Here is a 24,798-nt window from a genome sequence, read left to right on the forward strand (position 1 = left end):
TTAGTGTATCTGGGGGGAAATCTCCAGATGTAGAGAAGTGGAATCCTGTGAGATCTAAGAAACACACTCTCTAAAAGACTTCTGCTTCAAGCAATAATATTTAAATAATATTCTGATCACATAACAAAGCCTATTCCACTGCTTAGCCAGCTAACACTTTTAGTGCAGTCGGCCCCAGAGTGCAAATGCCAAGGGCAGAGCACCCAACTGACGCTCCACTGCTCACTCTGAGTATGCACATAGTATAAAGCATATGCAAACGAAAATCTGGGGACAGCCCCGTGGCACAGTGGTTAAGTTTGGCCCATTCCCCTTCGGCGGCCTGAGTTCGAAGGCCCAAATCTCGGGCACGGACCTACACCACCCGTCAGCCACGCTGTGGTGGCGACACACATATAAAGTGAAGGAAGACTGGCACAGATGTTAGCTCAGGGCTAATCTTCCTCAGCAAAAAAAATAAAATAAAATAAAAAATAAAAACCAAGGAGAAGACCACAACTGTTTCCTCACACAAATGTGACCCTCGAAGGATGGAGAAAGCATGGCATATTCATATGCTTTGCAATGTTTGCTGGGGCTACTCTGCAGAAAGGCAAATCTCAAAGAAGAAAACAGAAAGAACTGCCTTGTAAATGATAAATTCAAGTGTATTAAGATCTGAGACATCACTTGATGACTTGCATATGGCAATCAGTTGAGTAGGCACTTTAACTAACAAATACATTATTATCAAAATAAAGAAGGTCTTCTTTTATAATATTGAATTTTCCCATCTGTTTGGAAAAAAGAATAGGCTGCACAACAGATACTAAGACTGAATTTTTTAAAAACCTAACAGTTCTAATTTCCAAAAGTTTTAAATCTGAAATTGGACCGGGACCAAAATGTTTTAAAAATCACTCTTGTTCAGGCATTAACTCATGGAAACCCATGTAAGCCATCGACTATAGAACAAATGACAATTTGGGGTGGGAGGGGTCTTTTTTTTTAATCTTTTCGGCAGACGAGGATTTTCCAGAAATCTAACGGCACTTGTGCAGCCTCTATGAATGCTGAGAATGGCATGGCATGATAGAACTTTCTAGATGGGAAAGGGCTGCACTTCTATAAGCAGTTTTGATAAATGATAAATCACTTAAGAATTCAGAAGAAAGGGACTAAATCTCCAAAGCTAAAGTAATTTGTTGTGAATTCTTTTTTTTTTAATTTTAATAAATATTTGTTTTCACCCCGGATTGTGTACTCTCTAAAAGATGACTCCCGAAATTATGTAATCTTCAAATCTCGTCCAAAACATATATGTATGCTGCATAGTTTAGAAAATATTTAGTAGTCAGTTCCCTTTTTCTATCATTTAAAGAAAATTTCCAAGGAAACAGGATTCCATTTTCATTATAGGAAGAGGATCGGTTCTGAATTACCAGTATTTCTGGTTTCAGAAAGAGAGCAAGCAAGTCCAGATGGGAAAATATTTTCACTTTTGACTTTGTCTAAATATTTTCTATCACTTTAAATTAAAAACCCTCTAGCAGGAACGCCTCCTGTTTGTACTTTTGTCCCATCCATTGATCAATTTGGCAGGACCAAATTCCACTGTTGGCTCACCCTCCCAGGGACGAAGATGGGTCAGATCTGTTCTTACTGAAGTGGACGGTAGTGGAAACCAAGGTCCTCCAAATCCTACAGTGGTTGCATACCAAACCATGCCTTTGTTGACATTACAGTAAGCTTCCATGTAGAATGGACTTCTGGAAATAACCATAAAATCTAACCATAGATTTCAGGCTATCACTTATGTCAAAAGATAAGCATGAAAAAATATTGTTTAATAACTTGGCATACAGACTCTGTCTGTATTTACATTGCCAGGCCGACAAAATGGGGAAGGAAAAAACAAAACAAGTGTACCAGGCTGCCTCAGAGACCATAATAAGCCAAAGGAATAAAAAATTCTGCCTAAAACAGTTAAAGTTCATTCATCCCAAAGTCAGGGCCTCCAGAAATGCCTCTGGTGGCAGCCTCTGCGGCACTGGGCCACAAGGGGGTCCTTTCCTAGGCATCAAGGCCTTTGAGGATCTTTTGGAGGACAAGGTATATTAATTACCGCTCTTCCTGCAAGAGACATTTGGTATTTGCTCAGACCCCCAAGGCCGTGTTCAGAAGCCTGGGTCGGCTCAGGGAGACAATGGAGTAATCAGAGGGAGGGGGCAGAATCACTGTCTATAAAAATCAGTGTTTACCCACATGGCTGAAATGTGAAAGAAATCACATCTGGACGAAGGGAAGATAGCCAGCCAACCTCCAGTAGACATGCCACAGACTACAAGGGATTTCCATGCTATCTGGGATTATACGGAAACTTGGGCATCTGCTAATGCCTGTCCTCGCCCCTTCTCCATCCTATACATCAGCGTCAGATAAGATGCCTGCCTGACCCTGGCACTCCCTTGATGGCGTATCTCGGTGACTCTATTTTGCCCACTAAATACTTTCTGAACTCCACTCTGCTTTCAGAGCCTGTTGCTCAGCCTGTTTTCCTTGCTGGGTTTTCATTTTACTCTTTGCTCAGACTACGCCGTTCCCATAGACAAGCCTGTGGACGTGCCCCGCACAGTAACAGCGCAGTGGTTAAGAGCTCGTGCTTGGGAAGCTGCTGGTCTGGGTTTGAATCTTGAGAACGATATTACCTACCTCACAGGGTAGCTAGCTGTTAACTATGAAAGGCCATCACAGACAAAAGGCACAGTCCCAGGACCATAATAAAAGCTCGGGCAGTGCTGGCTGTTATTATTCTCTTCACTTTGGCTGGTGTCCGTTGTCTCAACAAATCTAAATAACCTCCCCCCAGTCCTCAGATCTTGCCCCAGGCTCTGAGCTCCAAGGATTGCTCCACTTGAACTCTGAGCAGCTCTCCTCTCTTGCAAATTTCATTAGATAACCACCACGTTGCCTTGTCTTAACCTTATTTTTATCTTCTGTATCCTTCCATAGACTAGCTTCTTGTGCCCTAAGTGATGGACCATTTCTCAGCTTTCTTCATCTTCCCTGAAGCCCAGTGGCTTGGCCACAGAAGGCTCCAAAACTGCTGTGGTTTGATTTGAGTCAAAAGTTACCATGGGAAGAACAAAGCGTGGGACTTGGGATTTGAGTTGGGGCCATTCCAATTATTTTGGGGGGAACTATTTGGAACTCGCACACTAGGTCATGAAAATTCTCTTCTGTGAGACTGTATTTCTAACTTTATATTGTGCCTGTGGTGCTATATAAAGATCAGTATTCCCACCGACTTCAAAAGCAGCTCCCTGCTTGAAGCAGCACCGCGGGGGCATTGAACAAGAAGAGAAACACGTTCCACATGTTAGAAGAATCTCATTTAACCGAGGCCACGGCCAGCCTCCTTTCACAGGACTTTCCCTTTCATTCGTCTTTTTCACATTACATAAGAGTCAGCGTTTGCTGTATGCCAAACCATCATTTTATATATCTTCCATAGCAGTTGTTAAATTGTTCCTTTGTTTATGATTAAATGGAACAATGAGACAAGAACTAAAGAATAGAGGAAGGTTCTTCTTCAACATGTGGCCCTTCACAAGAGACCTCCTGGTCAGAGTGCTTCGTTCTGACCCTAAGGTGTGGTTCTCCCACCACACATGGGCTGAAATCAAACCAGTGAAGAGTGTGGTGAAAGATTCGCATTCCAATGACCACTCCTCTAGGATCTGGAGGCTCAAGAGCTATAAAACATGCAGCATATTATAGTTTGTGCAAAGAGAAGTGTGCACCTTGAGATGTACACTACCAGAAAGATCTGTGCACGTGTAGCAGGCTACTCTCTATAGTGAGAGATGCTGACTCTTAAAGCAAACATGGCTCCAGTGTTTCCAACAAGAATTCACATTGACACCAGACAGGTAGTTGGGAGAAGACAATAATGAATAATAATAATAATAATAATTAAGTTCCAGATAAGGATGTCTAAGAAAGAGGAAACACGACTTTACTCCCTATACCTAAGCATAGGGATAACTTCCTATACCTGAGTATAAGGGCTACCCCAAGGGTCAGATAAATACTTCCTTTTGTAACCAATGGATTGCTTTTGTTGTCAACATCATCCACCCCCAGGTAGGAGGACACTACACATTCTACCCAGGCCTGTGTTTACTGTTCTCTGTGGATTTGTTTCAAGTGCTGTTGTCCTCCAGCCCCGGGTTCTGCCCGGAGCCTGGAAAGGCGTCTTACCATCCTCTGCGACAATGACTTCCTCCATCTGGCCATCCAGGGCTCCCTCCTGGAGGCTGACCTCTTCTTGCTCGGCTAAGCCATTGATGGTGGACAGCTGACCATTCTTCTGTAGGAGCTATGGGGAAGACAAAACCAAGTCCACTTAATCTCAATCTTCACCACCAAGTTAGAAACAATACTGTGACTTCAAGAATATAAACAGTTTAAAGGAGAAAAACAAAGAAATGGAGGTTCAATGACAATGAAGATTTGTCTTTTACTGTCTGAAGGATCCAACTACCTTACAAAAGGTACAAGGAGCTATTATCAGGCAGATAGGGCCTTCCTTCTGGGTAAGTGTGCACACCATTCATTCGTTCATCTCAATACCATGCGTGATATACACACCCCCCCATTCCAGGCCTATCTGAGATACAACAATGAATAAGTCAGGTGTGGTCCCCATCACACTGAGCTCACAAACTACTATGGAAAGCAGACTTTTGAAAAAATATTTTTTATTTAAAATTTAAAAGAACGTTTCCTTGTGATTAGATGCAGGTCATGCATATTTGACTGGGACATACATAAGTGATTTGACTGGGACATACATAAGTGACAACGTGTCCTTCTCAGAGTAGAGGGCAGACATTTAAGCAAATAATTATTAAATTGCAGCTATGGAAACTGTCACGAAGGAGGAATACATAGAGCAAATGACAATTAGCAGAGGGCTCTAACGTGGGCAGGGATGTCAAGAGGGCTTCTCTGAGGAAGCAAAGGAAGCCAAGAGCTGAGATCTAAGCCCCCAGGTGAGGGGCATGTGAGAAAGGGGTAAAGGGATGCAGAGAGGTGAGGCAAGTTAGAAGGCCCCGGGTTCCACGGCCAGTGTATCCAGAGCAAACAAAGAAGAGATACGTAACACACGCTTCTATGAGTCATTGTTTTTTCCTTAAAAACACTACTAAAATGGTCATTTGCAATCTTCCCCATAGACTGTGCAATTGATGTCATCAGTTGCAAAAACACTAGACATATAGACGTGCCCTTACGTCCTGTTTTTAATCCTGAGACTATAGGTAAAAAGTTTTAAGCCACATAAAAAGAGCACAGTAACCATTAGGAGTCTAAAGATCTCAACAATGCTTTATAGTTCTTATACATTTCTCATTTGTCTTAAAACCTATGTAGGCAGGTGCTATTGTTTCCATTGTAGAGATGAGGACACTGACACTCAAAGTGATCACAGAGGGTAGGGATGGCTGGCACAGGTCCCACAGCTCAGCAATGGAGGCGCCATGGCCCAAACGCCAGGACTCATCACCAACTACTTCCCGGGTTTTTCCACAACACTATGAATTGTTGAAGGACTTGTTTCTACGCACAATAATAAAATGCCTTAAAGAGTATTCCATAGTACCTCCCTACTCCCAGTCTCAACGCTCGACCCTCCATGGGCATCATTCCATGCTGCTTACAGGCCAACGGAATGCACTGGCCAAACCACTGTCTTCCATCAGAGCCTTGAAAGGACAGTGGGATCGAGACAGTCCATCCAGAAGGCTTGAACGGTGCTAAATTGATTTCACCTGGCTGTTCTCTGCTCCCAGCAAAGCCATCCGTCAACTGCATGAGCTGCCTCCTGAAATAACACCACTGTGCTTTAATACTTACACTACAGTTGCAATAGTTGGCTTCAAAATGCCCACGCTGAGTCCATTTATTAGACGGAATGCTCAGATTACATTTCCACTTAAAGTCTTCTCTTACCAAAATGTGAAAGATGGGAATTTTAAATGAAAGCTAAAGACAAAAGCAGGGGGAGGGAGGAGGTCTCCGCAATGCCCATCAGCAAAGAATGTCAGCGTTTAAGAGTACTTTAACTAAAAATCACTAGTTATGTGCATAGGTTAGACTTAGATTTGATTAATAACGTGAAAAAGAGCCAGAGAAGGAAAGCAGGAGACATTATTGTGGGCTACACAGTAATCCAATGAATCTTACACCTAAAAAATGTTGACCTACACACCATGATATGGCAACCTAAACGGCAACAGGAGACAGCCGTTCTAATACTTCAATTTCAATTCAATAAACTTTGGTCAAGTATGTCCTTGCTTAGGAAGAAGAACTCTGAAGTTCTGTAGCGTTTTAGAGTTCTACAGAGTTTCCATAATTCTTGAAAGAGTTCTCATAATTCTTTGTAAATTGTCAAATCCAAGAAATCTCTAACTGTAGCCAAATTGAGTATCTTTCATTGTGAAGGGTCTACAGGACACAGCCACAAACTTTTGTCTACTGTTTTAGAAATGTTACACATATATAACGAAGTACATTAGATGATAGAAAATCAGTCTTAAGAACTGAGATCACCTGCTAGCCCTCCTCATATCTGAAGTGTGATAACAAGTAAAATTATGGATTAGTCATTCCCAGTGACCACAAGGCAACGACTGTACCTCAGAAAGGCACTTGAATTATCAACTTTGGTGACAATATATGACAGTGACATTACTGAAACTGAGTTTTGAGCCTATTTTATTATATGCATAGCTCAGTCCAGCAAAGGTACCCAAGCTTTGACCCCACGGTGATGGCTTGAGTGAGTATTCAGAGCCCATGACACACTGACACTCCACACAAAAACAGGACTTCATTCCTAGTCATAGTCAGACATTTCCACCATTCTGTGTTTCACTTAGAGGTGCTTTTATAAAATCCCATGTGTTCTCGTAGAAGGATAATTCATTTTTTTCCATGCCAAAAAAGAAAGTTTTCTGTTTTCCTTTTCTCCCATCCTGAACCATCAAAATAATTCATACTATTGTTAAGGGTTCAGGTGCTTCCGAGAGTTATCTATAAGTTAAAGTCACCTCACATCATAAGAAACCTAACCCACGGTTCCTTAACATTTAAGGGCTTTCTGTATTTTCTAAGTGTGTATATATGCACATAAGCATTTGTTTTTAAAAGAACAAAAACGGAGAATACATGCTTTTTTTATAACCTGATTGCTTCATCTATTGTGGGTGCTTTTCTTCATCAATAAACACATATCTGGCTCGTCCTCAGTCATTCTCTCTTTTCTCTGTACCTCAAACTCCCACAGAAGACAAGGATTTATCAGTTATGCCCAGACAGACCTTGAAAGATGCAAGGACACAGCTTAGGGACAAAGGGGATGGCAAGTGTTAGAGCCAGATGAAACGCGAGGGCCATCTAATTCAGAGAGGGAAGTAGTATCAGGATTTAAGCTTCCAAACAAGAAAGAAGAAGGAAATTCCTATTCCACTCTTTCACTCTGAGGCTTCCTCACATAGCTTTGTCCATTCATCTTGTACTTGCTTTTATGAAAACAGTTATGTCTTTTGAGATGAGAACTGGTCTTGAAAGACAGGCTCCTTACACCAGCCCCAGAAAACCTCTTTTCCCACTGGATTTGTGCTTCAAAAAGCGTAAATGCCTCCAGTGAGCAAATCAAAACCCTAAGTGTTTTCAAGCTTATATCCTTTGAGTGGGTCAGCCAGAGTTTATTCCCGTAAAGTATTACCACATTACAACTAAACAAGCTTTAAAAAAAAAAAAATCTCAAATGCTTCCAGCAACAGTGTTTTCCTCTCATTCCTGTAAGAACAACTGAAAATATCCAAAATGGTAGCCGAGCCATCGCGGAAAAACTACCAGCCAGCTCCGTTCCCCTTCCTTCTCCACAGGAGTGTCCACAGCTTGCTGTGAGCCCCTCTGCAGAGTAAGTTAGCAGGAGTATCAATGTCTTTAATGAATGTATTAAACAATGAACAAAATAGATGAGGTCTTCTACAGGGCAAGGGAAATCATGAACAAAACAAAAAGACAACCCACCAACTGGGAGAAAATATTTGCAAATCACATATCCGACGAAGGGTTAATATCCAAAATATATAAAGAACTCATACAACAAAAAACCAAACAACCCGATCAAATAATGGGCAGAGGATCTGAACAAACATTTTTCCAAAGAAGATATACAGATGGCCAACAGGTACATGAAAAGATATTCAACATCACTAATCTTTAGGGAAATGTAAATTAAAACTATAGTGAGATATCACCTTGCACCTGTTAGAATAGCTATAATTACCAAGACAAAAAATAACAAAATATTGGAGAGGATGTAGAGAAAAGGGACCCCTCATACACTGCTGGTGGGAATGCAAACTGGTGCAGCCACTATGGGCGACAGTGTGGAGATTTCTCAAAAAATTAAAAATAGAAAACCATATGATCCAGCTATCCCACTATTGGGTATTTATCCAAAGAACTTAAAATCAACAATTCAAAGAGACTTATGCACCCCTACATTCACTGCAGCCTTATTCACAATAGCCAAGACATGGAAGCAACCCCAAGTGCCCATCGACTAATGAATGGATAAAGAAGATGTGGTATAGACATACTATGGAGTACTACTCAGCCACAAAAAGACAATATCTTCCCATTTGCAACAACATGGATGGTCCTTGAGGGGATTATGTTAAGCAAAGTAAGCCAGACAAAAACAAACATCACCTGATTTCACTCATATGTGGACTATAAACAAACACATAGACAAAGAGAACAGATTAGTGGTTACCAGAGGGGAAGGGGGTTGGGGAGTGGGCAAAAGGGGTAAAGGGGCACATATATATGGCGACAGATAAAAATTAGACTATTGGTGGTGAGCATGATGCAGTCTATACAGAAACTGATAAATAATAATGTACACCTGAAAATTTCACCATGTTATAAACCATTATAACCTCAAACTAATAATTTTTTTTAAAAAACAGATGTGCTCTTAACAGCTGTAGGGACGTTGGGGGTAGAGGAGATGAGCCTGCTAAAGTAACTACTTTCACCACACAAGTGATGCTCCTGGCTCTACGTTCTCACTGGATGATCAGCACAGGTGGGATGAGCCCCAGAATCCTGTAGTCCATGTGGGTGTAGTAGATGAGACCCCAGCCAGAGAAATTCATCCCAACTCCTGTGGCAAACCCAAAAACCAGAACTGTTAAGTGGCTGTAACCAGGAAGGAAAAAGAAGTAAATCAATACAACCAAGGACACGTGCACAAATGGTCAGAATAAAAACATTACCTGGAAGGAATTTTAAATCCATGACAAAACTTGTGAAGAAAACTCTGCAATGTGTTTTTTTCTTCATTCTAATATACAGTGTTTTGAAAGCAAATCTTTAAAGATGTCAAACACAGTAAACAATATCTTTGGAGAACAATTTGGAAACAGCTATAACCATTTTAAACATACATATCCATTGGTATGTACCACCCCATTCTAATAGATATGGCTTTACCTACTTATGCAGGTAAAGGTACAATGATGTGCAATATACAATACAATAGCAAAAACCTTAAGTATCTGTCAGTAGAGGGGAAGAATTAAATTATGAGACATCCATATAATAGATAGCATCGAAAGCAATGAGTTAAAACTAGACACAATGATGTGGGTACACGTCCCCATTTTAATCGGAAAAAACAAGCTGATGAGACTATTTGATTCCTTTATGTGTTTAAAATAAAACAAAAAACTCACTAACAGGGAGAGAGGATGGGAGGTGAGGAGAGAGTGCTTGCTCCAATGTTTACATAAGCATTTTTTTTTAAGTTTGGAATAATATATACCAAATCTTGAACAATGACTACCTCTATGGAATTTCTGTTGTTTGGTTTTATCCTTTGCAAAGGGGTTGGGGGAAGAGACATGGTTTTCTTTTTATTCATTTTATCATTATAGAGGTGAAAATACATTGAACCCTAAAGTCCATAGATTCTTAGGCAATAAGCATGCTATTAACCCACCTTTCCAGGGTTCTTAAATCTTTCAGATCATCTGAACCAAGGGACCAGACTGCCCAGATGGAGCTTTAACTCCTCTGTTCATGTTATCTCCAAGTGTGATTAGCATATTAATATCCTCAGCCAAGCCATTATGCAGAAACAATGACCAAGACACAGACAAGAATATCATGGTTCAGAGGCTCCTGATATAGTAATATATGTATGATGTACCCATTGCACAAAGGTGTTTTATATACATTTGCTAACTTAATCCTCCACCTTAAGAAAGCTACTATCATCAACCCTGCTTTACAGCCCAGGAAGCAGAAGCACCAAAGAGACATGGCAGATATGAAGCTGGGACTCAAACCAGGCGGTCTAAGCTGCATGTACGGCCTCAGTGCAAAGAATGTTCTGTCTCGGGACTGAGTCCTCCAGCTCCTAGGTCAGAAACAACCAGCCCACCCATTTCACAAAAATGGTACAGGCTATCCAAGAATATAAGTCTACGCCAGCATCCTGACAATATCAACCAGCCTAGGTTATGTGTTATGCTAAATGTTTTCCCTCGAATTTAGGGGTCATTTACAGAACGCTAACCAAATTACGGGTTTCAAAAGGTTTGCTTTAGTTTTAAAAAGTAACCATTTTTATTTCAAACTAATCTAAGGAGAAAGCTTTGTAAAATCCAAGTCTAAACACTAAACACCTAAAGGTTATCAACCTTTAGGATAGAGAGCAAGATACAGAAGAGGGGATGCTTATTAATTAAATGAAATTGATCCAATTCCTACAGTTAAGATCACTGAAAAAAACAAAACAAAACAAACACAAAAAACTCAGAGGAAAGAAAGCAAAAGATAAACAAAAATAACATAAAACAAGAAACAATTCTAAATACCCAAAATTTGGGGGATAGTTACAGCATATCTTCTAGGTATTAAAAATGGCACCTACAAAGAATATGTGGAGATGTATTTTATGTTGTAATATTAAATTTAAAAAGCAAACTAAAGTTACATATACAAAATGATTACAAATATATATAAGAACACTGTAAAATAGCAACAATATTGCCAAATCGTTAATATCACAATATACTAAGTTATCACTGGGGAGGGAACTAGGAATATTTGCTATCCTCTATTTTTCTACTTTTCTGTGTTCTGTTCTTTATCTAATTAACATGATTACCTTTGCAATTGGGTAGGAGGAGGGCTCTTCCTTCAAAAGTTGGTTTGTTTTGGTTTGTTTATTTTTAGTATGGGCGGGAGACAGTTAAGAAAACGTTGCTTTCCAGTCAAGCATTTTACTTCTAATTTCTACCAGCCACATGAATTTTCATGGGAAAACAGAATGGCTTTAAGATAGAACCTTAACAGTGAAATCATATTTCAAGAGCTTTTTCATGCAAAGTAACCTATATTCACTCCTGAACCTTGGATGACATGGCAGGCTCAGAGCAGAGCAGATGGCCGGGTACTCAGGGGCAAGATTACATACTTCAAATCTGGTGTTTTATAATTGGCCCATTACTGTCAAAGGCTGAAACTTGGTTAACTCCAGGCCAGCAAAACAGGAGGTGGCTGGGAGAGCAGGGTCTGACCTGCCATATGCTTACTTGATCTGTGGTCTTGGGTACCTTCTTCAACCTCTCATTCCCTCCCTTGCTCTGAAAATAGGGTAAGAATTCATGTTTATCTACCTAAAAGGGTATTTGGGACATCATCCGACACACATTAAATGTTTTAATATGTCAACTATCAACATGAGCTTTAGCTACTTTTGTTATACCATCTGCTCTCAACATTTGTGATCTAATGGGAATGACTTGTCCCATGTCCATCTTCCCTCTAAAAAGAAAGGTCCAAGAGTTCTTGCCTGGTTTGCTCATGCTCTGCACTCAACAGAACACCCGATGTGTTCTGTAACTTGTAATTCTTCTAATTTTCTTTCTTTTTTTTTAAGGAAGATTGGCCCTGAGCTAACATCTGTTGCCAATCTTCCTCCTTTTTTCCTTCTTTCTCCCCAAAGCCCCAGTAGATAGTTGTATGTCATAGTTGTACATCCTTCTAGTTGTACAACCATCCGTCTACGTGGGACGCCACCTCAGCATGGCTTGACAAGAGGCACTTCTGGCCCAGGTTCTGAACCTGCGAACCCCAGGCCCCCGAATTGGAGCCCGGGAACTCAACTGCTATGCCACCAAGCCAGCCCCTCTTCTAACTTTCTAACGGTCCAGGTAAGAGAAGAGGGGCAAAGTAGTTTACACAAAGGTCTAAATGGAGAAGAGCCATCTGAGTTTTTTCCTGAGTTTTTTCCTTTTTTTTCTTTTTCTTAACCATAGAAAGGATGGGGGAACCAGCAGACAGCACAGCATGGCTCCCGCTGGCCATGGAACCTTATCTCTGGCCTCATCTTCCCACTGATAAATTGAGACTAATACCACCTCTATTTTCTGTTTGTTTTGAGATTCAAATGAAATAATATTTGGGAAAGATTTCTCTCTCAACTGAAAAGCACTCAGCAGCCACTTTATGAGTCTCAGTCCACCTCATCCAATCAAGGTCTAGGTTCTACTCCAGTATTTTTCCAGCCCTTGTATCACACTAAGATCACCTTTTATAAATTGTCCTAAAGTTTGTGTTGAGGAGGGTTTCGAAGGAGGCAGCATTAGATTCGAGACAAAGGCATCCAACAAAAATTAGAAACAGCTCTGTACAAGGAGCATCTCGTTCCACGTGACCACATGCCCTCAAACAGGGATGCAGCACGAGACCCAGGGATAGTTAGAGTAAGATGGCCTCGCCTTGAAACAGACTTGGTCAGAAGAGGAAGAGGCGTAGCTTTTTCTGCCTAGGGCTCCTGATTGGTTCCGACCCTTGAGTAGCAAAGGCAAGTTACCCACTGTGGGATTGGGACTGTAAACGACCCCCACATACACCACACACACCCAGAGCTGTGTAGTGCCTGTTGCTGAGCCCATCCATCAACACCGCTTAGAGGCGGCCATCGTTTTGGCTGAAGACTTACACAAGTCAAGAGCCATAGCCCCAAACAGGATCTTCACTCTACAACCAAATTTTCCAAACAGCAAACATCCAGACAATAGTAAAAATATTTCATTCCCCCTTTTATTTAAATACAAGAACACAGAGTTTTCCAATTTTTTTTTTTTGTGTGAGGAAGATCAGCCCTGAGCTAACATCCATGCCAATCCTCCTCTTACTGTTGAGAAAGACTGGCCCTGGGCTAACATCCGTGCCCATCTTTCTCTACTTTATATGGGACACTGCCACAGCATGGCTTGACAAGTGGTGCCTCAGTGCACGCCCAGGATCCGAACCCGAGCCGCCAGCAGCGGAGCGCGTGCACTTAACCATTAGACCACAGGGCAGGCCCCTGCAATGTATTTTTAAAGTTCTAGAAACAGCAGAAAATAAAGTGGAGGCCAAATGCGGAAACTGACTACTCCATCAGAATCCATATTTATAAGAATTTTAGATGGGCAATAGCCCATCAAAATTTTTGTGAGCAAACTGGATTGAATTCTTTAATCCCTGTATGCCTCCCCTACCCAGCCATGCTTTCCAACCAGTCAGCCTTAAGATGCTGTGTCTCAGCATGAAACCATCCCAACACAAGAGTCAGTCCACCTCTGAGATGCAGAAATAAAACTTTATGGAAACATCAGTGTTAAAATAATTTTTAAAAGGTTTCTTTTTTTTTTAATTCAAGCAATTTTTCTCATTTATTTATTTTTTTGGTGAGGAAGATTGACCCTGAGCTAACATCTGTGCCCATCTTCCTCTACTTTGTATATGGGACGCCGCCACAGCATGGCTGGATGAGCGATGTGTAGGTCCTCACCCGGGATCCAAACCCGCAGACTCCGGGCCACCAAAGTGGAGCATGCGAACTTCACTACACCACCAGGCCAGCCCCTAAAGATTTCTTTAAGATTCTAAAATTATTGTTAATTCTGTAACATGTGGTAATAATAATTCAGTTATGTTAAGTCCTCAACTATTACAAATATGATAACAGATTTACAGATGACATATCTCGTATTTGTTTTAAGATAAGCAAATAAAATTTAAAAATTAAAATTAGACGAAAAAAGATTGGTAAAATGTTGATTACAGTTGAAGCTGGGTGATGAGTACATGGGTGTATGATTCTCTACTTTTGTGTATATTTTGACATTTTCCAGAACTAAAAGAAAAAAATAAGTTTTCTCCAGTGAAGCGTCTCACAGAGTTTAACTTTGAGGTACAGTCAATAAAATCTGTACAGTCAAGGAAACTTCAACACAATCAACAGAATTTCAAATTTATGTTCTAAACAGTAAAATGTTTCATTCCTTGGTAATGATCTAATTTCTAACTAGCTCAAGATATATAATGAGTGCTAAGGCAATCCTTATATAGTAAGGACGGTATGTTAAAATTCCACGAATTTAAAAAAGGTTTAAGGCAATCCACAAAAGAAAAATATGAGATCTTTTAACTTGCAAGGCTTTTCAAAGAGAGAGAATGTGAGCTGCTTACCAAGTTTCAGAGGTATTGTCAAAAGGTTCAGCCAAAAGCTCTCTCAAACCACATGAAATTGAGAAGAGTATCTACCCAAGGTCAAGGGTGCTTCTAGCGACCTCTAAATATAAGTCCTTATTGGGCTGGCCCGTGGCTTGACGGTTGGGTGCATACACTCCGCTCCTGGCGGCCCAGGTTCAGATCCTGGGCGCGCACCGATGCACCACTTGTCAGGCCCTGATGTGGCAGCGTCCCATATAAAGTGGAGGAGGATGGGCACGGATGTTGGCCAAGGGCCAGTCTCCCTCAGCAAAAAGAGGAGGATTGGTTGGCGTGGACGTTAGCTCAGAGCTGATCTTCCTCACAAAAAAATAAAATAAAATAAGTCCTTGTCTTTGAGAAACTGACCTTTAGAGATCTCTTTCTGATCCCAATTCTCCTCCTGAAAGAAATGAAGGACCCTCCTGTAAATGTGGCCAGAGGCCCGCTTCTTAAAACACTGATGCCCTGAAGCCTCATTATCTTTAAATAAAACCACTGCTTGTTTTTAATTTCATGCTACTTCTTTCCATTCATATATTCAGCAAAACAAAACCAAACAAACAAAAATATCCCCTTACTGACTGATGACATTACGTTAAACATGACTGGGTTAATTTGAGGGACCCAGAAAAGGGGGCGAGAAACTCATCACCATCATCCAGGGTCAACGTGGCTCCCTTTCCTCCAGCCCCATGCGATGAAAATGCACAGTCAAGCTCTCTGGACCCTACACATACTACCATTTTATCTTGCAGGTCTGCACCTCCAAGGTCTGACTTATAGTCCTCTTAAAGTGCTGTTCAACTAGACAACATCCCTCAACGGACTGCTAGAAGCAAAAAATACTCACCAAAAAGCAACATTTAACCAAGTTCATACTTGACTGGCTTTGAACAGTTTTGCTGTGCTCCATTAATTCAATTAAATCCTACTGGAAAAAATTCTAATGCTCAGAATACAAAGATTAATCTTATTTTGCTTTTGAAATTGCAATGCTCGTTATTTATGGAAAGTTTCTGAAATAGTGTCTGTACAGCACATGACCTTGTGGGTCCCTGAACGCCACTTGGTGAAGGGGTATATATACCAGATAGAGTCTCTGGTCACTGTCTACAAATCCCCAATTTCCTGTTTCTCATAATTTTCAGTAAAATTAATGAAATTACTTAACATAGTTTCAGTAGGAATAACTCAGACTCACTCCTGGACATGAGAAAAGAGCGAAAGCTAAGAAAGAGCCACTAAAATCACTAGTTTGCTTTTAGCATGAAAAATTAATTTTCAATGCAATTGAATGTTAATATTCAAATATTCAAATTGTTGGGTGTCTTAGAAAATAATATCTCATCTTGTTTACTTAAATCCGGAAGGTCTTGGCCCCTACAGGTGAACTCATTTTATTAAGAATTGTGTCTACATGGGCCGGCCCAGTGGCATAGTGGTTAAGCTCACGCGCTCTGCTTCAGCAGCCTGGGGTTCACAGGTTCGGATCCCGGGTGCGGACCTACACGCCGCTCATCAAGCCATGCTGTGGCGGTGACCCACATACAAAATAGAGGAGGACTGGCACGGATGTTAGCTCAGGGACAATCTTCCTCACCAAACAAACAAAAAAAAAAAGAATGTTATCTGCAAATTAGGCCTCTAAATCTCAAAGATCAGCTTTTTTCAAACTGGTATCCAAGAATCAGTATGCCAAGTGTATGAATACCATTATACCAGGCATTATATCTCAGAAGTATTCTGTGCTCTAATCAGCTTGGGAAACTCTGATCTAAGCAAAGTTAACTTGATTTATTCAGACTTTCGAGACTCCTGACGTGCATTCTGAACCTCTAAGGAGGAAATCATTGTAGCATTTTCTAAAATGACCCCATAGAAGCCCTTTTGAGTCACATCTATTAACAATGCCCATAACTAAAGACACCAGGATAAATGTCATAAGTTTTAACACATAACATTTCAGTCACATATTCCCCTCCCTTAAAAAGTTATAGTTGTTTTAAAAAGTACTAAAACTCCTGGGTTCTCTGGGAAAGTATGTAAAAGAAAACAAAGCTCTAAATCTGGTGAGGTAGGGGATCAACTATGCTGATTTCAGGCAAAGGGAATTTATAACATCTCTGTTTAAGAGGAGGGAAATAAAAAGCACCTACGGCAATTCATTACGTGAAGATGGGCTACCACAAGTCCATTACACAACACGCATACTTTGTGATGTTTGGAACGCCCACCATATTTATGTCTGTATCATACTTAGGATAAATGGATGGCTCCATAAATACAACTGAATAAACCTGTCACTCCTAGGCCAAGCCTCTGACACCACCAGCATCCTCCTCTGTGTGTGAAAACTATGCACAGGAATTGCAGGACCCTAGGCATCCACGGTGGTCCCCGCCCTGAAACCTGCCACCTCTCCTGGGGTAGCTGTCCTAACATTCCTGGTTAAGAAGCGCTACTCAGCCTCACAGAATCAGAAAATAACTCTAAGAGTTGAACTTGAACTGTATTCTTTTTTTTCCCAACTAGCCTTAAACCAAGAAAATGCATTCCTACTTACATGATGTTGGATCAATGACATAATCCATCTAACACAGATCTTATTCAAATGAACCGTGGTTGAACTAGGGTGCCCACTTAGGGGCAAATACTAAGCAAGCCAACAATTCGAAAGGTTCTTGTATTGGGGACAGAGAGGAAGCCCCACTCTCATGTTACTTACGCTCTTCTTAAACTTCAAAGCAATGCTAAGCAATGCTGAAATTCCATGTTTAACAGAAAACTAAGCACCTAACATCTATTGGTTAGTTATTTGACATTGGCCCCAGTGGGATGGAGCCTCTTACAGATCTTATCTTGTCCAATTAGACACCTCAGGATAAAGACTCCTAAAGCTTGTATTCTAGTGTTATGACATATATCATCAATATCTAAGACAAGTTATTTTTTCCCCTTCTGAGTTGTCGTACCTACAAGATGGATAGGGCAAATCAATTGCCATCTTGACTTCCCAGGCCTCCACAGACCCCAATGCAAAATAAGCAAAATATTACTGCGAGGACAACATGAAAATGAGTAGCTTAAAAGCATGAGATGGGTGTTTCGTAGCATTTCTAACAATGCTCATCCCTAGTTTCTTCTGAGTCCCTGCACCAGCAAGTTCATAAATAGTTTCATTCCTGGTAGACAGAGAAGTCAAGATTCCACTTCCCACGGAATCCCCACACACCACATCATATTCAAGAAATTACTCTGCTTAGGTGGCTGCTTCTCTAAACGGACCTGCATTTGGTAGCAAATAATTACATCACATCCGTGCTTAGGAATTTGATAATAGAAAATGTTTTGAAATCCACTGCAGGCCAGAGAAAAGGCTACATAGTTTCTTAGCCTGACAGATAAACAATTTGACGAAGGAAGAAACCACCATCATCTCAAGGCAAGTTTAGATTTTAAGGTTCAAAAAATTTTAGATGCTAATATCACTTCTTCTAATCAATGACACGTCCCTAAGACACGATATCACAAACTTCACCACGGAAGGAGTCAGGAATGAAAAATATACACTGCCCGAACTTTGCACGATAAACTCCAATATCCAAAACCAGATACACATCTGGGATCGAGTGAGAGTCCAGTGGTAGGGGCCCATGATCACCTGTTTATAGGAGGGAAGGCGAGATGGGAAACGGGGAGACACAAGAGGGTGTCTTATAAGAACCTTTTCTCCCATCCTGAAATGTTTATTTCTTTGTTTGCACAGGGAAGGATTCGCCCTGAGCTAACATCGGTTACCAATCTCCCTTTTTTTTCTCCCCAAAGCCCCAGTGTATGGTTGTATATCCCAATTGTAAGTCCTTCCAGTTCTATGTGAGCTGCCACCACAGCATGGCAACTGACAGATGGGTGGTGTGGTTCCGTGACGGGGAAATGAATCTGGGCTGCCAAAGTGGTAAAAGCGTTGAACTTGAACCTCTAGGCCATCAGCGCTGGCTCCCTTGTTTGTTTTAAGCAACCCAAGGAAGCATGGATCACCTCCTCTTGCAGGTTCTACACCACCTTGACGATTGCAATACTGGAAGATGGGAAGAGAAGTTTACTTTTGACTTTGCCCAACATAGGCAACATATTATTTAATTAGGAAGATAATGGAGATCACTGTCAAAGTTAAATAACATTCATTATCAGTGTGGCTGTACTGCCTTTGAACCACATTGCTTAAAACAATTGCTGATTTTTTAAAAATCCAGTTAGAGAGAAATTATCGATCATCCTGTTGCTACTTCAATTCGAAGTCTGTGCTCCATTTGACTGAACAAGAAAATGAACAAGCATGGGCCGGCCCTGTGGCTTAGCGGTTGAGTGCGTGCTCTCTGATGCTGGCGGCCCGGGTTCGGATCCCGGGCGCGCACCGACGCACCGCTTCTCCGGCTACGCTGAGGCCGCGTCCCACATACGGCAACTAGAAAGCTCTGCAACTATGACATACAGCTGACTACTGGGGCTTTGGGGTGAAAATAAATAAATAAATCTTTAGAAAATGAACAAGCAAAATTGCTTGTCTTGTTTTCAATAAAAGGAACTGAATTTGCAAAGATGGCCTATCTAAGCTAATGTGATTTAGCCAAGAATCAACAACTGCTATCCTATAATGTTCCGCTCCACATATTTCTAGCACGATCACTGAAAAACGAAGATACAGAAGAGAAAAACAGCAAATTGCTAATCCACAAAGAGCCGTGCTGTGTTTGCTAAAGAGCATCTATTGCTGCTTAGGCTGAATTCTAGACTGCTTTTCAATTGATTAAGGGTCTGCCTCACCTCTGCTTCTTTCTGAAGGCTGCTAAGCAAGGGTTCCCCTGCCAGAACCTCTCCTGCCTGGAATTTTTCGGACAGAAGGCGCTCAGCAAGGAAGGAAGGGGAGGGGGCCAGCCAATGGCCAGCAAGAGCTATGTTGAGGCATCCCGAGGGACTTCCAGAAATGCCTCCTTCTATGTGAAAAAACTAAAGAAGTTTCCTCTACACTGTGGCATGGATTACTTAATAAAGTTATTAAACATTTAGCTCTGATAATGGACTTGAAGATGCCATTTTGGAGAATCCATTTAGGGTTTGTGGATGGCTAATAACAGAATTAAAATGATGAACTGAAATGGGTTTCTCTGACGCGCGTGCTTGGCTCTGTACGTCCCGGAATTCAAAAGGCCTGCTGGATGGCAAAACAAAAGTGATGCAAATCCAGTCACTTGAGCACAGCACAGCACTTGAGCACACCAGACTTAGCAGTAAGTCTGGTGGGAGTAAAACAAGGACTCTGTCCAGGCCCACGGATTCATAAAAGGCAGGTGATGGCAGGACCTTTCCCTTAACTGGTAAAAATGCTACGAAGTTTCTCTGGATCCAGCACAAGACAGTGAAATAAATGCAAAAGCGCAATTTACAAATAGAAAGATGGGGAGGGAATACCGGCTCAGCCACTTATTGGCCGTCAGACGTTTTGAGTCCATTTCTCATCCTCTGAGCCTGTATCTCTTCACCTATAAAATAGGGATAATACTTTGCAGAGTTGTTGTACCCACACCCCAACCCAATGAAGTCAGAATCTCTGGGAACAGGACCCAGTAATTAGTGGTTTCTAAAGCTCCCTGGGTGAGTCCAATGGGCAGCCACTGTCCCAGAAGCATGATGTTGACCAAAGCAACCTGACAAGTGGTAAACAGGGACACGGGACATTTGGAAACCAAGCTCTCAAAAGGAAAACAAATCAGAATGCAGGTAAGATTATAAGAGGCGGTTTACACGCACAGGCAGGGAGCTTTTATGCAGGTAGATTTTTGGGCGGGACCTAGCGGGAGTAACTTCCAAGGAAGAGGAGGGGAGGTTACTTGCTGCAGGGGTGGGGGGGTGGGGGGGATAGAAACAAGGAACTGGTAAAGGTTGGAAGTCACCACTGAGAAGACGAGAGGAAGGTGCATTTAATAAAAAGACAGTGAGGAGTCCTAACTGAACTCTGAGGCCTCGGGGCCAGGGATCAATCTGCTTGGCTCAAGATTTTCCTCTGGGTGCACCCGACAGTATGGATGTAAAAGTGAAGAGATTCAAGAACTGGGTGAGGGATACCACAGGAGAAATGAGACGGCAGTGAGCACTTCTGCACTATGTGCAGCCGGTCCAGCCTGAGACCCAGCTCATCATGGCGCCCAGCTGATGCAGCAGTGCCTGTTGGAGGGACCTCCCACCCAGCCCTCCTTGCGGGATGCTCAGCAAAGATGGCATTTTGGCCTCCAAGACACTGCCCAGTGTTCCTGTCACCCAAATGGCCCCATCAGGCTACCTGAACTCAGTGGAGAAGGAACTCCATCATATCAGTTCCTATAAGCAGTAACAGGTGCTAAGATAATTTTTACATAAAGAAATAGTGGCTATTTTAAGAACAGGTTTATTTTACTCAATACATTTCTTCAGTGTCAACAGTAAGCTTCTAAACCATCTTGATCAGATGCATCTTCCAAAGCCATGCCTTCTGGACAAGTGAAAGTATATTAAAACAAAGCCAAACAAAAACTGACACAAGCCTAAATGTGCTAGTGACTGTGTTACCTAAGGATTAAAAAGTCACAGTCCAGGTTACACAACAGAAGTCTCTGCAAGGGAAGCATCTCTCAGCCTTTGCTTTGAAAGATCTAGAGTCAAGCCTTTTACAAAAGCCTCATGAGGGAAAGCAACATCTGGGCAGACCCACCGCCCTCTCCTTATAAAATTAACCTGACCACGGGATCTATATTCAATAGTCCTGTGCTTCCTTTCTCTTGCAGGCCAGCCAAGACTACATTAATCAAGTCGTTCTAAGAGAGACTGCCTAGATAGAAAAATAGCGGCTCTCGTTTCTTTTTTCTTTCTTATTTTCTTGGTTTTAAAAAATTACTCAGTAAATTTGTAAGTTAAGTTATACTGCACATAGACCGCACATATCTTCTTAGGATCTAACTCTACTCAAGGGAAAGGGGAGAGTGTTCCTAAAGAAGTGGACATCGTACAAAGCCTTTTCATTGGCAAAGAGCTACGAAAACCACGGCAACTCCAAGGTTTTCGGGAGACTTTTTTGTTTGGTTGGTTGTTTTTGGCTACCAAATCTATTTCCCCACACTTGGGCTTCTGACACATACAGGGTGGTCAGAATAGTCACTAAAATATAAGCAGACACTCTAAAAAGCATTGCCTAATTAAAAATACATTCATAGTCTAGCCAAGCATCACGGTGAATTCGCAGGAAAACTTCAAGCTGTGTAACCATCTCTGAGCATTCGAGGTGGACAATCTTAGCTTGAATCTCTTAATCTGCATTCAAAGAAAAGAAAAAAAAAAATACATGTCCCATAATGTCTAGTTTTTTAAAATCTTCCAGAAAAATACCAGCCTGAGAGAGGAAAGCACTTCCAGTAGGAATTTAATTATGACTTGAATATTGAATATAAGTGATCTCATACCAGTGCATTCTCCATTTAAAAAGAGAATCCATTAACTTAATTTATAAATATGTTATACCTGTCAAAATAGCTTTTAGAGCTGCCAGCTGTTTTAGAGAACATCTAGGAATGCCTTTAATACCTTAATTTTTAGCTTCATCAAGAATACAGTGGAACAGAGTAGGCCTTGTTCTCCACCTAAACACACTCAAAGGAGTCCTGTCCATTTAGGAGGCAGAAGGCATTAATTTGGGAGAAACTCACTCTGTCCTCCAAATGTAGATAGCTCTACTTCTGAATGGAGGTGGGAGCAGTGAGGGGCAACTCAGATATATCCCAAACCCAACAGAAGTATGAATTATATATTTCAGGAGGTCTCTGTCATCCTGAGTTATAACCACCAACTTTAGAAGAGCACTTTATTTTAGCACCTAGTGTTTGAAAAGTCAGCTTGAATAGTGTGCTCCTAATTCTTTAACCTAATAAAACGTATTCACCTCCATCTCAGCTGACTCTGCCTCCCCAACAGCTGTGGGGCCTTGACCAAGCCGACAGCGGCAGCTCCGGTTCTCGTTTGATTGTTTTGGTCCATAAAAGATAAGCCCTGAACTCTCCTGAGCTCTGAGCTCTGACCGTCTCTGAACCACATCGTATCAGGACTCTCCGTCAAGAGGAACAAGTTACTGCGCTTTGATACCTGGATAGACAGAGTGGAAAGTGGCTTGTTTAGTCCACAAGAGCTTCACTAAATAATAATGGGCATCTAAATGGAGGTGGCCCACTCATGAACCACTTGGCAAAGACTTGTAGGCAAAGGAAATGATTAGGAAATGATTTCCAGACGTGGAGCCTTTAACTGCTAGTGAAATAGTCTCCAGTACTCCCACCTCAGTGACTACAAAGGGAAAGCTGCTGTGTTTTTGTTTTTTTAAGAATGCAAGCCAACACCTGGTCTAGCTAGAGGTGGTGGTTCCCCATGAAGCAGTGTGGGCTTCTGGACAATGCCTCCTCTGCTGCCTTTGATCTTGAACCTTGAGAGCAAGCCAGGGAGAAGCTATCTGGACATCAGAACTGGGAACTGGGCAGACAGGTGCCAGCCTTCTCTGCTGACTTCATCTGAAATCCTTTCAATTTGAGCCTATTCCTAGAGCAAGTTTGCTTCTCTAGGGAAAAGGGCCCAAACAAGCAGCCCACCAATGACCCCCTCTCAAAATTGCTGTTGCCTTCATCTCTTTTCAAATTACAACCTCCCGGGCCAGCCCCAGTGGCCTAGTGGTTAAGCTGAGCTCTGTCTGCTTCGGCGGCCCAGGTTCGGTTCCTGGGTGTGGACCTACACCACTCGTCAGTGGCCATGCTGTGGTGGCGGCTCACATACAAAAAGAGGAAGATTGGCCACAGATGTTAGCGCAGGGCGAATCTTCCTCAGCAAAAAAAAATAAATAAATTACAACCTCCAGAAGATGATCACGTTACAGATGGGAATGATCACAAAGCCTTTGTACTTTGTGAACCAAATGCTGACTTACAGGAATTGATTTGCTTTAAATTCACAGCACAGAAAAACTATCTTAGAAACTGGGAAATATATTTGGCTTTCTTCATCACAGACTGAACAAATGATTTCCTCTCCCCCTACAACCCACCCAAATGGTAAACTATAATACTTTTAATATCTTTTCTGTTTTCTTTACATAATCTACTCCCCTCACTTTTTTGCTTGAAACTGATTTTTTTTTTCTAAACAAGAATAGATTATGACTGGAGAAGTTACTGCCAAAAAAACCTTTGATTGTTTTAATACTCATTTTTCTCAAATTTGCGTATTATTCTTCTAAAAAACATCCTCTTTTTATCTTTTCCATAAACTCTCCATTGAGGATTGTAAGCTCTCTGGTAATCAGCAGTTTGAAAAAGACACACAGAAAATGAACAGCAGTCTCTCTGATGGTACGATCACCTCCTGGCAAGGAAAAAATTATTCAATGGCAAACTCAATAATGTGAATCACTGCCAAGACAGAAAAATGTTATTTGGTATCCATTCATATAATAACGGGGAAAATAGTTTTGAGATTGAAAAATTTTCATATGAATTAGGTTAGCAAATGTCCTATTAAACTGTTTCCAGTCATTGCCTATGGGGAGAAGGGGACAACATTTTTCTTTAATATTTAAGTTTTTATGATGGAATTAGTCTTACTCAATCCCAATACACTCTCCCCTCTGTTGCTTCATAAATTATGTTCTTCACAGTAACTATTCTTAAAATAAAGTCACGGATTCTCGCAACCTAGACCAGTATAGACTCATCGTGCATCTTGCATTTCATTCTGTTTATTGACCTTAGTTCTAAGTTCACTCTCCAAAGTCTCTGTATTAGTCAGCTCCAGCTGCTGTAACAAAATACCACAGACTAAGTGGTTTAAACAACAGAAATGTATTCCTCACAGTTCTGGAGGCTGGGAGGTCTGAGATCAAGGTGTCAGCCCATTTGATTTCTGGTGAGTGCCTGCAGCTTAGCTGGTAGGTGGGGACCTTCTGACGGTGCGATCACATGGCGATGGGAGAGGGACAGAAAGAGCGAGAGCAGAGCCCTCTCTGGTGTCTCTTCTTAGAAGGATACAAATCCTTTGAATCAGGGCCTCAGTCTATGACCTCATTTAACCTTAATTACCTCCTTATAGGCCCTAGCTCCAAAATCAGTCACTTTG

General features: G+C 41.5%; 1 protein-coding gene across 1 annotated transcript in view; it reads right to left on the reverse strand.

Moving 5' to 3' along the window:
• The window catches only part of AKAP12 (A-kinase anchoring protein 12), a 91,955-nt gene that overhangs the window by 33,902 nt on the left and 33,255 nt on the right, over positions 1–24,798 (reverse strand). The window contains exon 2 of the mRNA XM_087425133.1: positions 4,243–4,360. Coding sequence (XP_087281259.1) covers positions 4,243–4,360 — 118 coding nt within the window. The remainder of the gene's footprint in view (positions 1–4,242; positions 4,361–24,798) is intronic.

The sequence above is a fragment of the Ceratotherium simum genome, chromosome 38 (assembly GCF_057802395.1).
Source record: "Ceratotherium simum simum isolate JZ-2026a chromosome 38, ASM5780239v1, whole genome shotgun sequence".
NCBI lineage: Eukaryota > Metazoa > Chordata > Mammalia > Perissodactyla > Rhinocerotidae > Ceratotherium > Ceratotherium simum.